Genomic DNA, 13,557 nt, shown 5'->3' with positions numbered 1-13,557 from the left:
TTTCCTTTAGGATCCGGCACCAGGGGGCAGCGCCCCCTCACAGGGGTCTCCTCCTGGGCCCAGGAACATTGCACTTGCTGCTCAGGCCTCAGACTATTTATGAGCTCTCTCCACCTTCTGAGCACATCTTCTCAGGGATTGGCTAAAGTCCCATAAATATTTAGGCTGCCTGTTCTGCCCTTCCTCCCACTATACTTCTAGAATGCTCTACAAGACAGTAGGAAGTAACAGAACAGCAGCGTGTGAAACACTGAGCAGCCCTAGATAATCAACCCCTGCTCCACTGATTAAACCAAATTTACCTAGCAGCCTTCTCTAACCTAGGAGGGTGCTACATGTAGTTATGTGTACTACTAACACTATATATCACATTTTATTTTTTTGAAACAAGAAAACAGGTCCTGTTAGAGGGTGGTCAAGTGTCTTTTTAAGTAGAGAGAAAGGGTGAGCTCCCCAGGGCGTATAATTTTTATTTGTCACAATAGAATCTATCAGTCCAGATATAATTTATTATTTGTCATAATAGAGCTCATCAAAATTTAACAGACAACACGTTTTGGGGGTTACACACAAATACCCCTTCATCAGGGTCTGGGTTTGCTGTTCTAAGAAATCTGGATGAGTAGTTGGTCTTGTTTTTCTCTCTTTTCTCAAGAAGCCAAAGTCTGCTTAGTAGAGTTGCCTGGTCTGTCCCCGTTTACAACTTACTAAAATAGAAAATCCTCCAAATAGGTATTTGGGGATTATTGTTCCAGTATAACAGAGACTTGAGGGTCTGTTTATAACAAAAAGAATTGCTGAGCATTCGCACAAACCTTAGAAATAACCCATATCATATCACATCTTCAGCTCCCTCCAGTGGTCAGAAGACTGTATTTTTCTGAAATACAGTGGGGACGGAAAGTATTCAGTATTACATTTTTCACTCTTTGTTATATTGCAGCCATTTGCTAAAATCATTTAAGTTCATTTTTTTCCTCATTAATGCTGAGTGCTCAGGACCTCAGACTGGGCCGAAGGTTACCTTCCAACAAGACAATGACCCTAAGCACACAGCTAAGCACACAGCTAGTTGTTGTGGCTTCACAACAACTCTGTGACTGTTCTTGAATGGCACAGCCTGACTTAAACCCAATTGAGCATCTCTGGAGAGACCTAAAAATGGCTGTCCACCAACGTTTACCATCCAACCTGACAGAACTGGAGAGGATCTGCAAGGAGGAATGGCAGAGAATCCCCAAATCCAGGTGTGAAAAACTTGTTGCATCTTTCCCAAAAAGACTCATGGCTGTATTAGATCAAAAGGGGCTTCTACTAAATACTGAGCAAAGGGTCTGAATACTTAGGACCATGTGATATTTCAGTTTTTCTTTTTTAATAAATCTGCAAAAATGTCAACAATTCTGTGTTTTTCTGTCAATATGGGGTGCTGTGTGTACATTAATGAGGAAAAAAATAAACTTAAATGATTTTAGCAAATGGCTGCAATATAACAAAGTGTGAGAAATTTAAGGGGTCTAAATACTTTCCATCCCCACTGTACCTTACTCAGGAAAATACCACATTATGGCAACTAGATGGAGCTAATAAACATAGGAAATACATAGAAAATGAAATGTTTCATGTATCACAAACATTACAGGGGTTATTCCTGATGTTTGTGTGAATTGTTTATAAATAGATGAATGCGTGTACATTGATTCACCTGTAGTCCACATTTTAAAACAATCTGTTATTTCATGCTTATGCTTGTATATGTTTCGTTTGAGTGGTGGGGACGATGCCTTGTGTTTTTTACAATGCAAGGCACAAATTACCCTATTTTACAGTTTGGCTTTTAGCTTTATTGAGATGTCACAAAGTGACATTTCATTAATTTCTATGCACCACACTGGAGCTGAATAGAAACAAACGGATGGAGATGGAGGTGAACACTGGTGTAAAACAATGCACACATGCTGCAATTTCCTGCACGTCTCCACTTTTAAGAGAAGGGTTTCTTTTTATTTTTTTTTATTTTTTGCCCATCATACTTACCTAGGTGGATGCTGGATCTGTCCCCTAGCGCCTCTGCATTGAGAACCGAGCCATCGAACACAGTACCCTCAGCTCCCTGAGAGGAGAGCTGCTGCCTGTCAGTCAGCGGCTCTCTGCTCTGCTCCTCCATGCTCACTAGAGCGCTGAGCTGTGGAGGGGGTGGGGAGCGGCCGTTTCAGCCTCTCAGCAGGTCACTGAGACAGGCATCAGTCCAGGCACCTGGCGGATCCAGACTTTATTGTCGTGATGACGCGGTGCAGGGACTGATTCCTGTGACGTCAGCAGAGAGCTGACTTCAGACCGCTCTCTGCCAAAAAACGGGCTGAAGACGGACTGCACTTCTGTGACCCATAGGAGAAGCCCAGCCTAACGAGCTCAGGCTGGACTTCTCTTTTAATTGTAGTGTGAATAGGGCACTTAGAAAATAATGGTTCTCTATGGGCCCTAGTGGGTATGGTGTCTTAAGTAATTTCATAGCCGTTCATCCATTGAAACTGCATGTCAAATCAAATAATTGCCAGACCATTGTTCCGCATTTTTACAGACAGTCTACTGACTGGAATGGTACCAGCTGATTGGAGAAAAGCCAATGTAGCACCAATATTTAAAAAGGGCCCAAAATACATCCCTGGGAATTACAGACCTGTTAGCCTAACATCAATAGTATGTAAACTCTTGGAGGGGATAATAAGGGACTATATACAAGATTTTAGTAATAAGAACGATATCATTAGCAGTAATCAGCATGGATTCATGAAGAATTGTTCTTGCCAAACCAATCTATTAACCTTCTATGAGGAGGTGAGTTGCCATCTAGATAAAGGAAGGCCCGTAGACGTGGTGTATCTGGATTTTGCAAAAGCATTTGACACAGTTCCCCATAAACGTTTACTGTACAAAATAAAGGCCGGTGACATGGACCATAGGGTGAGTACATGGATTGAAAACTGGCTACAAGGGCAAGTTCAGAGGGTGGTGATAAATGGGGAGTACTCAGAATGGTCAGGGGTGGGTAGTGGGGTCCCCCAGGGTTCTGTGCTGGGACCAATACTATTTAATTTGTTCATAAACAACCTGGAGGATGGGGTAAACAGTTTAATCTCTGTATTTGCGGACGATACTAAGCTAAGCAGGGCAATAACTTCTCCGCAGGATGTGGAAACCTTGCAAAAAGATCTGAACAAATTAATGGGGTGGCAACTACATGGCAAATGAGGTTCAATGTAGAAAAATGTAAAATAATGCATTTGGGTGGCAAAAATATGAATGCAATCTATACACTGGGGGGAGAACCTCTGGGGGAATCTAGGATGGAAAAGGACCTGGGGTCCTAGTAGATGATAGGCTCAGCAATGGCATGCAATGCCAAGCTGCTGCTAACAAAGCAAACAGAATATTGACATGCATTAAAAATGGGATCAACTCCAGAGATAAAACGATAATTCTCCCCCTCTACGAGACTCTGGTCCGGCCGCACCTAGAGTATGCTGTCCAGTTCTGGGCACCAGTCCTCAGGAAGGATGTGCTGGAAATGGAGCAAGTACAAAGAAGGGCAACAAAGCTAATAAAGGGTCTGGAGGATCTTAGTTATGAGGAAAGGTTGCGAGCACTAAATTTATTCTCTCTGGAGAAGAGACGCTTGAGAGGGGATATGATTTCAATATACAAATACTGTACTGGTGACCCCACAATAGGGATAAAACGTTTTCACAGAAGGGAGTTTAACAAGACTTGTGGCCACCAATTAAAATTAGAAGAAAAGAGGTTTAACCTTAAACTACGTAGAAGGTTCTTTACTGTAAGAGCAGCAAGGATGTGGAATTCTCTTCCACAGGCAGTGTTCTCAGCAGGGGGGGCATTGATAGTTTTAAGAAACTATTAGATAAGCACCCAAACAACCGCAAGATACAGGGATATACAATGTAATACTGACATATAATCATATAATCACACACATAGGTTGGACTTGATGGACTTGTGTCTTTTTTTCAACCTCACCAACTATGTAACTATGTAATTATGTAAAGCCAACTGACCATCTTAGGGCTCTTTCTCACGGGGCGGATCAGTGATGATCCGCCCCGTGAACACCCGCTTGCTCAGCGGGGATCGCTCCGCCGATCCCCGCTGAGCAGGAAGATGACAGGTCCATCGCTGCACGCTGTGCAGCGACAGACCTGTCAGAGCGCCGCTCTCCCCTATGGGGGGATCGGATGATGACGGACCGTAGTGTCCGTCGTCACCCGATCCGATCCGAAAACGGATGGAAAAGTAGGTTTTTCCTCCGTTACACTTTTCGGATCGGAGCGGGGTCGGATGTCAGCGGACATGTCACCGCTGACATCCGACGCTCCATAGGGATGAATGTATGTCCGTTTTTCATCCGAAAATGGAAGGATGAAAAACGGACATACGGATCCCTCGTGTGAAAGAGGCCTTATAGAGGAATGCATCTAAGTGCATACACACTAAATGCACAGCAACTACTTGGCGCTAACATACTCCTGCTGACGGCATGGCACACAGTGCGAACTCTGGCGTGAATTATAACACAAAGGCAGAGTGTGTACCTATCTATGAAGATGCTAAGCGCAGCTAAACAGTGTCATCAACAGATAAAAATGGAGGAGATGCCATTTATAAATACTTTCTCCCCTTCCATTAAACTATCAACTTAGTAGCCCAAATGCTTAATGTGGTCATGTGACATTCCAGGTCCTGACTCTACTGTCTTCTGGAATAAAGAGTGGAAGGGTTATATGCTGGATGGCCACATCGCTGCCTAGTGACATGGACACTTCCTATTGGATCATTCAGTAGAATCCTCATAGGGTCCTGAAGACTAGAGCAGTGGTGAGATGATGTCATGATGAGAGGAAACAACAAGACTGGTCAGCAGGAGGCATGGACTGCAGTGGTGGGTCACTGGTCTTCAGTCCTGGAAGAGGTGCTATAAAGGTTCAGGTGATGATGAACTCATCATGGTGCTTCAGAAGGGTTTATTGATTTTTGATTTGGGACTGGAATGGGGAGTGATGTTGAGAAATTTCCCAGAGATAAGCCTAAATACCTCCAGTATAATATTACAAACAAGGAAAAAGCAAGGAAGACCAACTCCTTAGAATTGAGCTACAAAATGCAGCACTAAGCTGAACACCAGAGCAAGCAGGAGGAGCCGACAGAAGGTGGTATATAGTGAATTCTCCTAGTTGAACACATACTGCGTGTGCAGCAACTGTTTGGAGCTAATACAGTATACTCCTGTTAATGGCATGGCATGCATTGAAGACTCTGGCCTTAATTACAGCACAATTCAGAAAGAAGGCGGCGCATGCCCATGTCTATAAAGATGCTAAGCGCAAGTGAACAGCATCATCAACAGCTACATATACAGTGACACCATTTGTTGATATTTACTTATATTAAGGTCCCGCCATGCAGTTGTTTCCATTTCCATATGGGGTGTTTCAGTAACAGTTTGTTCTATGGTACCAAAGCAGAGGATAATAATATTATAAGGGAGTCATTTATTGGGTATTAACAAAAAAAATCTAAATTTCAGAGCACTTTCATTTTAGATGCTCTTGCAATTATTTTTCCTTAAATTATTTTTAACTCCACATTTTATTTCTCGTTCATGGGCAAACGCTCTACAGGCACCCCAGATTGGGGGAGCCTTGGCTTTTGACGATAGGGAAGGAAAAAAAGTAATAACAAAAAGGCCAACAATTTTACAAAAACAATGTCATACAAATGTAAGCATTATACCTGTCAGAGTTTGTGAGTTCTTTGTAGGAGTTATTTTCCTATTATGGTCATCAATGTTAGAAATTGGGTTCTCTGTGATAGCAAAACATTTCCTATTAGTAGTATTAATGGTAGGTAAACTTACAGGATATTACAATAATATGAGCACAAAGGGCTACAGATATAACAAAATATAGCTGAAATGCATATGCCACCATGGGGGGCTGGTATATACTGCAATTTTGCTCAGCTGACATTTGCTCTTCAGTGGAGATTCGCAGACCACTCCATTTCATGGTCATTTACTCAGTTAAAAGTCAAAGGATGTCACAATATATTAACATTTATGTGTCAGTTTAGTTCACAAGGCTCAGTTAGTACTGGTTGTCCATTAATGATTGCAAGGCTAGAGCACCCTGGCCAATGGCTTGACAAGTGGAGAGGTCCCCTAAATGTGTTGCCTGGTTACCACACTCATGTCCAGGAGGAGGGGAAGCTGTGGACTCAGCATTCCCCCATCTAAGAGGACACTACCACTGTGTACATTGTGCAGGATCCACTAATAGTAGACATTGGCAACAGTTCTTCTAAATCCCCACCAGTAGTGGTGCCCATTGATGTCAGCAAGCCAAGAGCACTCTGGCCAGAAGCTTGACAAAGGTTTAAAAGACTCTGAAATGTGTTGCTTGGCCAATGCACACGTGTCAAGGAGGAGGTAATCAGTGAACTCAGTGTTCCCCATTGAAGAGGACCCTACCACCGTGCAAATTTTGCAGGATCCACCAACAGTGGACACCAGAAAGAGTTCTTCAAAGCCATCAGTGGGGCTGTAACAGAACTCTTCCCAGTGACCACCATTTGTGGATCCTGCAAAATGTTCACAGCTGTAGGGTTCTCTTTAATGGGGAAAGCTGAGTTCACTGCTTCCCTCCATCTGGACACATGTACATTAGCCAGGCAATGCATTTCAACTCTTCTCCACCTTTGTCAAGCCATTGGCTAGGGTGTTCTGGGCTTGCTGAAGGAATAAGGTGTAGTAGTCCTCCCTGCTGCTCCTCCCAACAATTAAATTAAAGTTCTGGCCTGCCCAGGGGATTTATATAGAAGAACTTTAATTATATTGTTGGGAGCCACGGCACAAAGGATTACTCCACCTGCTCCTGGAACCGAGTAAATATTTCCCATTCTGTCCCAAGCCCCAGCTGCTTAAATTATGAGCCCGGGGAACTTTTATCATTGCTGGCCGCCACAGCCCGTGGAAATACCATGTGTGCATCCAAAGGTATTTAAAGAGTCCCCTTTGCCCCCTACTGAACTAATGGGGCCCGGGTCTGGTATAGGAGGGCCGGTTCTACCCCCCTATCAGTGGCTCTGCTCACATGCATGCATACACATACTAAGCACAATTTGGACAAAAAACAATTATCCTGCTAGCATGTCTTTGAAGTGTGGGAGGAAACCCATGGAAGCACAGGGAGAACACACAACTCCATGCAGGTAGTGTCCTGACCAGGACCCAAAACTGGGGACCCCAGTGCTGCAAAGCACTAGTCCTACCAACTAAGCAACTCTGCCGCCCATACATAACTATATATATATATGTGCAATAGAAATTCTGTTGTCTTTTTAAAATTCAAAGTGACTATAAAGAATAAGCTTTAATTTTAACAATCCTAGAGCAAAAGAGGTCTGCACTCACTCAGTATAACACAGATGAACCTACAGTAATTTACCTGTAGTCAAGTCTGGTTCTTTGCCAACAGAACTAACTTTTACATCAGGAATGACGGTAATAAAGATTCCTGTGATAAGATAACAGTTACATATATATAGTGCTATTAGGGAAGGACACTTTCAAACTAGGCAGAATTAAACACCACAATATTAAGGAAAAAAACTGCAAAAATTAAAACATATTTCAGATTGGTAATTATAAAAAGTGGAACCGAAGGGTCAATTTTAAAGAAACCCTTCAGCATCACTTGAAAGACAAGAAAAAAAGCTTTGCAAACCAACTCCCCAAGCTCCCGCTCATGCAACAAACTGCACACCAGAAAAAGCAGGGAGAACCAGCAATACACAGTTCAAGGCAAATGCTCCTAGGCGAGCACATACTGAATGCGCAGCAACTACTTGGAGCTAAAATACTCATGGCACAGCACAGATTGGAGACCCTGGCATGAGTTACAGCGCAATCTAAAAAGAGGATGGAGCATGTACTTGTCTATGAAGATGCTAAGCACAACTGAACAGTGCCATCAAATGATAAAATGAGCTAAGATGTCGTTTGTCAGTATTTACCCCCGCCCCCCCCCCCAATTAACTTTTATCCCCTTCTCTATATTATTGCCCCAGTATATACACTATATTGGCAAAAGTATTGGGATGCCTGCCCTTACACGCACATGAACTTTAATGGCATCCCATTCTTAGTCCCTAGGGTTCAATATTGTGTTGGCCCACCCTTTACAGCTATAACAGCTTTAATTGTTCTAGAAAGGCTGTCCACAAGATTTAGGAGTGTGTCTATGGGAATGTTTGACCATTCTTCCAGCAGCACATTTGTGAGGTCAGGTACTGACGTTGGATGAGTAGGCCTGGCTCGCAGAGGTCAGAACTCTGTGCAGGCCAGTCATGTTCCTCCACCCAAAACTCGCTCATCCATTATTTATGGACCTTGTTTTTTGCATTGGGGCACAGTCATGTTGGAACAGGAAGGGGCCATCCCCAAACTGTTCCTACAAAGTTGGGAGCATGAAATTGTCCAAAATGTCTTGGTATGCCGATGCCTTAAGAGTTTGCTTCACTGGAACCAAGGGGCCAAGCCCAACCCCTAAAAAACAACCCCACGTCATAATCCCCCCCCTCCACCAAATGATTTGGATCAGTGCACAAAGCAAGGTCCATAAAGACATGGATGAGCGAGTTTGGGGTGGAGAAACTTGACTGGCCTGACTTCAACCAGATAGAACACCTTTGGGATGAATTAGAGCACAGACGGCAAGCCAGACCTTCTTGACCAACATCAGTGCCTGATCTCACAAATGTGCTTCTGGAAGAATGGTCAAACATTCCCATAGACACGCTCCTACACCTTGTGGACAGCCTTCCCAGAAGAGTTGAAGCTGTTATAGCTGCAAAGGGTGGACCAACTCAATATTGAACCTTATGGACTAAGACTGGGATGCCATTCAATTTCATGTGCATGTAAAGGCAGGCGTCACAATACTTTTGACAATATAGTGTATATATTAAAAAAAAAGCTAAGCAGCTCAAATGATAACTTGAATTTAGGGCACACCAAGTTCTCACTCTTACTACTGGATGACCACAACGCTGCCTGGTGATTTGGACACTTCCTATTGGGTCCATCAGTGGGATCGTCATGGGGTCCTGAGGACTATAGCAGGGTGTGATGATGTAATGGTGACAGGAGGCAATAATACTGCTCAGAAGGAGGCCTGGACTGCAATGGTGGGTCCCCAGTCTCCAGTCCTGAGTGGTGGACTCAGAACATTTTTTTTTTTGGGGGGATGGGTTTGGAGAAAGGGATTGGGGACATTTTGAGAATTACCTCAGAGATGAGCTTTAATACCTCCAGTATCACATGATGGACAGGGAAAAAGCTAGGAAGCCAATCCAGCTCCCATGGTAGAACTAAGCTAAAGAATGCAGCACTAAGCTGAGCACCAGAGCAAGCAAAAAGCACCAAACGCCGTATAGATGAACACATAATAAACTGCTTGAAGGTAATATAGCTCCTGCTTTTGATAGCATAGCACACAATGGAAGCTCCAGCATGAATTACAGCACAATTCAGGAAGAAGGCGGCGCATGTACAAGTCTATGAAGGTTCTAAGTGCAACTGAACAGTGTCATCAGCAGCTGCAAAGACAGTGACACCATTTATCGATATTTACTTGTTTTAACGTCCTGCCGTGTAGTTTGTTCAGTTTCCATATCGGGAGTTTCAGTAACAATATTTTCTATGGTACCAAAGCAGAAGATAACATTATAAGAATTCAATAAGTAGTATATAAAAAGAAAAAAAAAGATTTCACAGCATTTCCATTTCAAATGCTTTTGTGGCTAGTTTGCCTTACTTTATGCTACAAGCTCTACAGTTTACATTTTGTTTGTCGCTGGCATCAAATAGAAAATTGTGTCCCAGCTGCTCTACGGGCATGCCAGTCCGTTGGATTGACAATAGAGATTTGCAGAGAAGAAAATAAGCCAAAAATAAATAAAAGATAGCTGTACGGACAATAATGTCATAAAAAAAAGCCAAACAAATAATAGGATTTTTATAACTGCTTACCTGTAAAATCCTTTTCTTGGAGTACATCATGGGACACAGAGCCTTAAGTATTTACTTAGTGGGTTATAGCTCCCTTCAGGTGTTGACACTGGTATAATCAATACAGGAAGGTGACTCCCCTATATAACCCCTCCTCCTTCCAGGAGTACCTCAGTTTTTGTAGCTAAGCAATATAAGCAATAAACTTACACCCCATAAAACAGAGGGGCGGGAGCTCTGTGTCCTATGATGTACTCCAAGAAAAGGATTTTTACAAGTAAGCTGTTTAAAAATCCTATTTTCTTTATCGTACATCATAGGACACAGAGCCTCAAGTATTTACTTAGTGGGACGTCCCAAAGCAAAGCTACTTGAGGGGAGGGAGACACAACCCGTAGGGCACCCCCAGACCTGAGGACTTATACTGCTGCCTGCAGCATACTGCGCCCAAGGCGATATCCTCATTCCTTCTTACATCCACTTGATAACATTTTGTGAATGTATGGACCGAAGACCAAGTTGCGGCTTTGCAGATCTGAGCAAAGGAGGCCTGGTGACGCACTGCCCAAAAAGCACTAACCGCTCTGGTAGAATGCGCCTTAACTTGAGTAGGGGGAATCTTACCCCTTGAATCATAAGTCTGAATTATAACTTGCCGAATCCACTTAGCGGCAGAATAAATAAGACATCAGTCTTACGAATCTGAGCAGTTTTCTTTAAATACATTTTCACTACTCTCACTACATCAAGACAATGTAGTGACTTTTCTTCCCTGGAACATGGTTTTGGGAAAAACAATGGCAGGACAATATCTTCATTTAGATGAAAGCCTGAAACCACTTTTGGCAAAAAGCCTGGACGAGGGCGTAACACCATTCTGTCCTCGTAAATATTCAAATATGGCTATTTACAAGAAAGAGCAGCCAATTCTGAAACCCTCCTTGCTGAGGATATAGCAACCAAAAATATCAGCTTCCTAGTCAGAAGGACTAACGGAATATGCTGTTATGGTTCAAATAGCTGTTTTTGTAACACTGACAAAACTAAATTCAAGTCCCAAGGGCTTAAGGGTGATGTAACTGGCGTCACTCCTTGTATGAAACCCCGGTCTAGAGAATGCGTAGCAAGCGGTCTTTGAAATTAAACTGATTAGGCTGAGACTTGGCCCTTAATAGTACTTAGGGCCAACTTCATCTCTACGCCCAAATGTAGAAAGGCAAGAATTCTGCCTATAATATAGCTCCGAGGGTGCCAACTCTTGGATTCACACCAGGTTTCTTCAGAATGTGGGTTTCAATAGCCAAGCCGTTAAATTTAGCAAGTAGGATGGAATATCGCATACGAGGTTTGTTTCAAATGCGAGTGGATCCTTTGTCCTCGACACAAAGTTGTTTAAAGCGGAGGTTCGCTGAAAAAAAAATATTAAAAGCCAGCAGCTACAAATACTGCAGCTGCTGACTTTAAATATATGGACACTTACCTGTCCAGGGAGCCCGCGATGTTGGCAGCCGAAGCCGATCCGTCCTTCGGCTGTCGGCGGCTGCCGCCGCCATCCTCGGTAAGGGAATAAGGAAGTGAAGCCGTGCGGCTCCACTTCCTGGTTCCCTACTGTGCATGCGCGAGTCACGCTGCGCGTCCTCTCTGGTCCCTGCTGTATTCTGTGTCTCACAGAATACAGCGGTGGAGGAGAGTGTAGGCGCCGGAAGTGGCATAGGTCACCGCAAGTTTGTTTTTCCCGAACGTTTGAGGGTAATACCTCATCCTGTCCCCACTGTTCCCCTGTTAAAGGGTCTGGAGTGGGAGAAATAGATCTAGCACGCTTCCTATCCCCTTCAACGGAGGATGCAATTAAAGCGTCTAATCTTCCTTCTAAGCCTTGCAAGGCTGAAGTGTGACAAGCAGTTGCACCACCAGCCGGTTCCAACGGCTCACCCTGGCTTGCCATGTCAGGTATCTCCGGAGAGGACGACAATGTGGAGGCATGACTGGAGTTCCCAGCGCCTGGAGGTGGTTTTACTGCCTTAGTAGTAAGCCTTGAAGCCACAGTGCAAAGCACAAAAGCAGAGGCACTCTAACGCCCCGTACACACGGTCGGATTTTCCGATGGTAAATGTCCGATCGGAGCGTGTTGTCGGAAATTCCATGTGTGGGCTCCATCGGACATTTTCCATCGGATTTTCCGACACACAAAGTTTGAGAGCAGGATATAAAATTTTCCGACAACAAAATCCGTTGTCGGAAATTCCGATTGTGTGTACACAAATCCGACGGACAAAGTGCCACGCATGCTCAGAATAAATAAAGAGATGAAAGCTATTGGCCACTGCTCCGTTTATAGTCCCGACGTACGTGTTTTACGTCACCGCGTTCAGATCGATCGGATTTTCCGACAACTTTGTGTGACCGTGTGTATGCAAGACAAGTTTGAGCCAACATCCGTCGGAAAAAATCCTAGGATTTTGTTGTCGGAATGTCCGAAGAAAGTCCGACCATGTGTACGGGGCATAAGTTTGTTCTATTTACTTGAACATTAGTAGGAAAAAAACAATGGCAGCATAGAATGATCTAATGCTAAACAATAAGTCTTTTCCTGTACTGCATATGCCTGTGTAAACCCCCTCACGTGCACCAGCGCGTTTGTGTGGCAGCCTTGCTTCCGCTGCTCTGATAGACACCGTCTGTTACAGAGTATCAGCTTTAAAAGCTTTTAAGTTTTTCAGGTGTGAGCCTTATTACTGTACGCCGTGTGTTGTAAGGACACTGAGTCCACACACGGCGCCAACCGCTTAAGCCACGCCCCTTCCCTGCCTTCTTTTCTCTGATGTCAGCCTTGTGCGCACACGCACAGCGGCTTTGATCGTACACAGCAGAGAAGGAGAGGAGACTGCAGCCACGCTGCGATGTCTCTTATCATATTACCGGCAAGTAATGTTCTGTGCTTTAGCAACAAAAAAGGCGGGCAGGCGAGCGGCGAGGGGGTGGGGGGTTTTACATATATCCCCAGCCACTCGTTTTCCCATTTAGGGGTAGAGGAGACCCCCCTCCAGCTGCTGGGACACACGCTGTATCAAGCACTTTTAAACAGGGCATTTACACTTTTTTAATCCCTCTAGAGGAGTACATAAGGCATTACAATATATTTTAAAGAAAAGTCATAGGTGGCCTTTGCAGTTCCTATGCTTTTCTCTCACCTTTTCCTCGCTGCAGGATACTGCTGTAAACAGACAGATCCAAACTTCACCCATCACAGCAGACAGCATGGTTAAACCTTCAAAGACTGGGGTCCTACCAATAGGGGTTCCACTCCTTTGGAACATGTATAGCACCCCTCAGGACAACTTTAGGTAATGTAGCATGACCAAAAAGAGTCCTGGTTCCTAGGGTCCAGCCCTCAAAGAGGAGCGTTACAGGCAAAACCTTGTTCTTCTATGCGAGGCCCGGGTACCATCCTGGAGCCGCAGTGGCGGGATGAATCC

The 13,557-nt window shown here is 44.0% G+C and overlaps 1 protein-coding gene across 10 annotated transcripts in view; it reads right to left on the bottom strand.

Annotated features, from left to right (window-relative positions):
• Window positions 1-13,557, bottom strand: part of VSIG4 (V-set and immunoglobulin domain containing 4) — a 93,893-nt gene that overhangs the window by 25,332 nt on the left and 55,004 nt on the right. For 6 of the 10 annotated variants that reach the window (XM_073600221.1, XM_073600225.1, XM_073600224.1 and 3 more), the window contains 4 exons: window positions 9,705-9,770; window positions 7,518-7,586; window positions 5,806-5,877; window positions 5,455-5,520 (listed from right to left, as the gene is read on the bottom strand). The exons of 1 other annotated variant lie outside the window; for it this stretch is intronic. In XM_073600221.1, coding sequence (XP_073456322.1) covers window positions 5,455-5,520; window positions 5,806-5,877; window positions 7,518-7,586; window positions 9,705-9,770 — 273 coding nt within the window. The remainder of the gene's footprint in view (window positions 1-5,454; window positions 5,521-5,805; window positions 5,878-7,517; window positions 7,587-9,704; window positions 9,771-13,557) is intronic. 3 more of the 10 variants (XM_073600223.1, XM_073600226.1, XM_073600228.1) reach the window with 3 other exon arrangements.

This window comes from Aquarana catesbeiana, linkage group LG09 (genome assembly GCF_042186555.1).
Source record: "Aquarana catesbeiana isolate 2022-GZ linkage group LG09, ASM4218655v1, whole genome shotgun sequence".
NCBI lineage: Eukaryota > Metazoa > Chordata > Amphibia > Anura > Ranidae > Aquarana > Aquarana catesbeiana.
This window is presented reverse-complemented; position numbering and strand designations above follow the sequence as displayed.